The sequence below is a fragment of the Gavialis gangeticus genome, unplaced genomic scaffold (genome assembly GCF_001723915.1).
Source record: "Gavialis gangeticus isolate Ggan-Ray unplaced genomic scaffold, GavGan_comp1, whole genome shotgun sequence".
NCBI classification, from domain to species: Eukaryota; Metazoa; Chordata; order Crocodylia; family Gavialidae; genus Gavialis; species Gavialis gangeticus.
Genome location: NW_017728992.1, coordinates 62403031 through 62403613, shown reverse-complemented (window position 1 = coordinate 62403613; position 583 = coordinate 62403031). Strand labels below are relative to the sequence as shown.

Here is a 583-nt window from a genome sequence, read left to right as displayed (position 1 = left end):
GGGGGGGGGGGGGTGCAATAAAGCCATGGGTCAAAATCGCTTCCAGATCAGAAGACTGAGCACTGGCTTGTGCCATACAGGAAACACCCAACAAGGGTCCTGTTAACATGTAAGCAGCATGGAAAAGGAAGCAATTTGATTTAATAGTACAGGGGAAAAAGCTAGATCAGAGGGGAAAAAGAAAAGATGCAGATCAGGATAAGAAGTCTGTTAAAAGTAGGATGAAGGCAAGGTAGATGTGCACCTTACAGACTACCTAAATCAAAGATGTATAGCATGAGCCCAAGCTCACTTCATCAAATGCTGTGAAAGGACATCCACAGGACAGCACCTCAAACATAGTGATTTGAATAAAAAAGACAGGGACAGAGGGTGGGAGGGGGGGGACTATTAGGAGAAGCAAACAAGTAATGAACCCACAGGGACAAAGGGTGTCATAAAAGCTAATCTAGGTGATGGGATAAGAAAACCAGGATGGACAGACAATAGGAGGGAAAGAAAACTGGATGGGTTGGACAAGGAAACTGGATAAGGAATGGGGAAAGGATTGACTGGGACTGGTTGGAAGGAGGGTCAGGGAAAG

At 45.5% G+C, this 583-nt stretch overlaps 1 protein-coding gene across 1 annotated transcript in view; it reads right to left on the bottom strand.

The window, feature by feature from the left end:
* E2F3 (E2F transcription factor 3) overlaps positions 1–340 on the bottom strand; it is a 28076-nt gene extending 27736 nt beyond the window's left edge. The window contains exon 1 of the mRNA XM_019518693.1: positions 293–340. Coding sequence (XP_019374238.1) covers positions 293–340 — 48 coding nt within the window. The remainder of the gene's footprint in view (positions 1–292) is intronic.
* Positions 341–583: the final 243 nt, after the last annotated feature.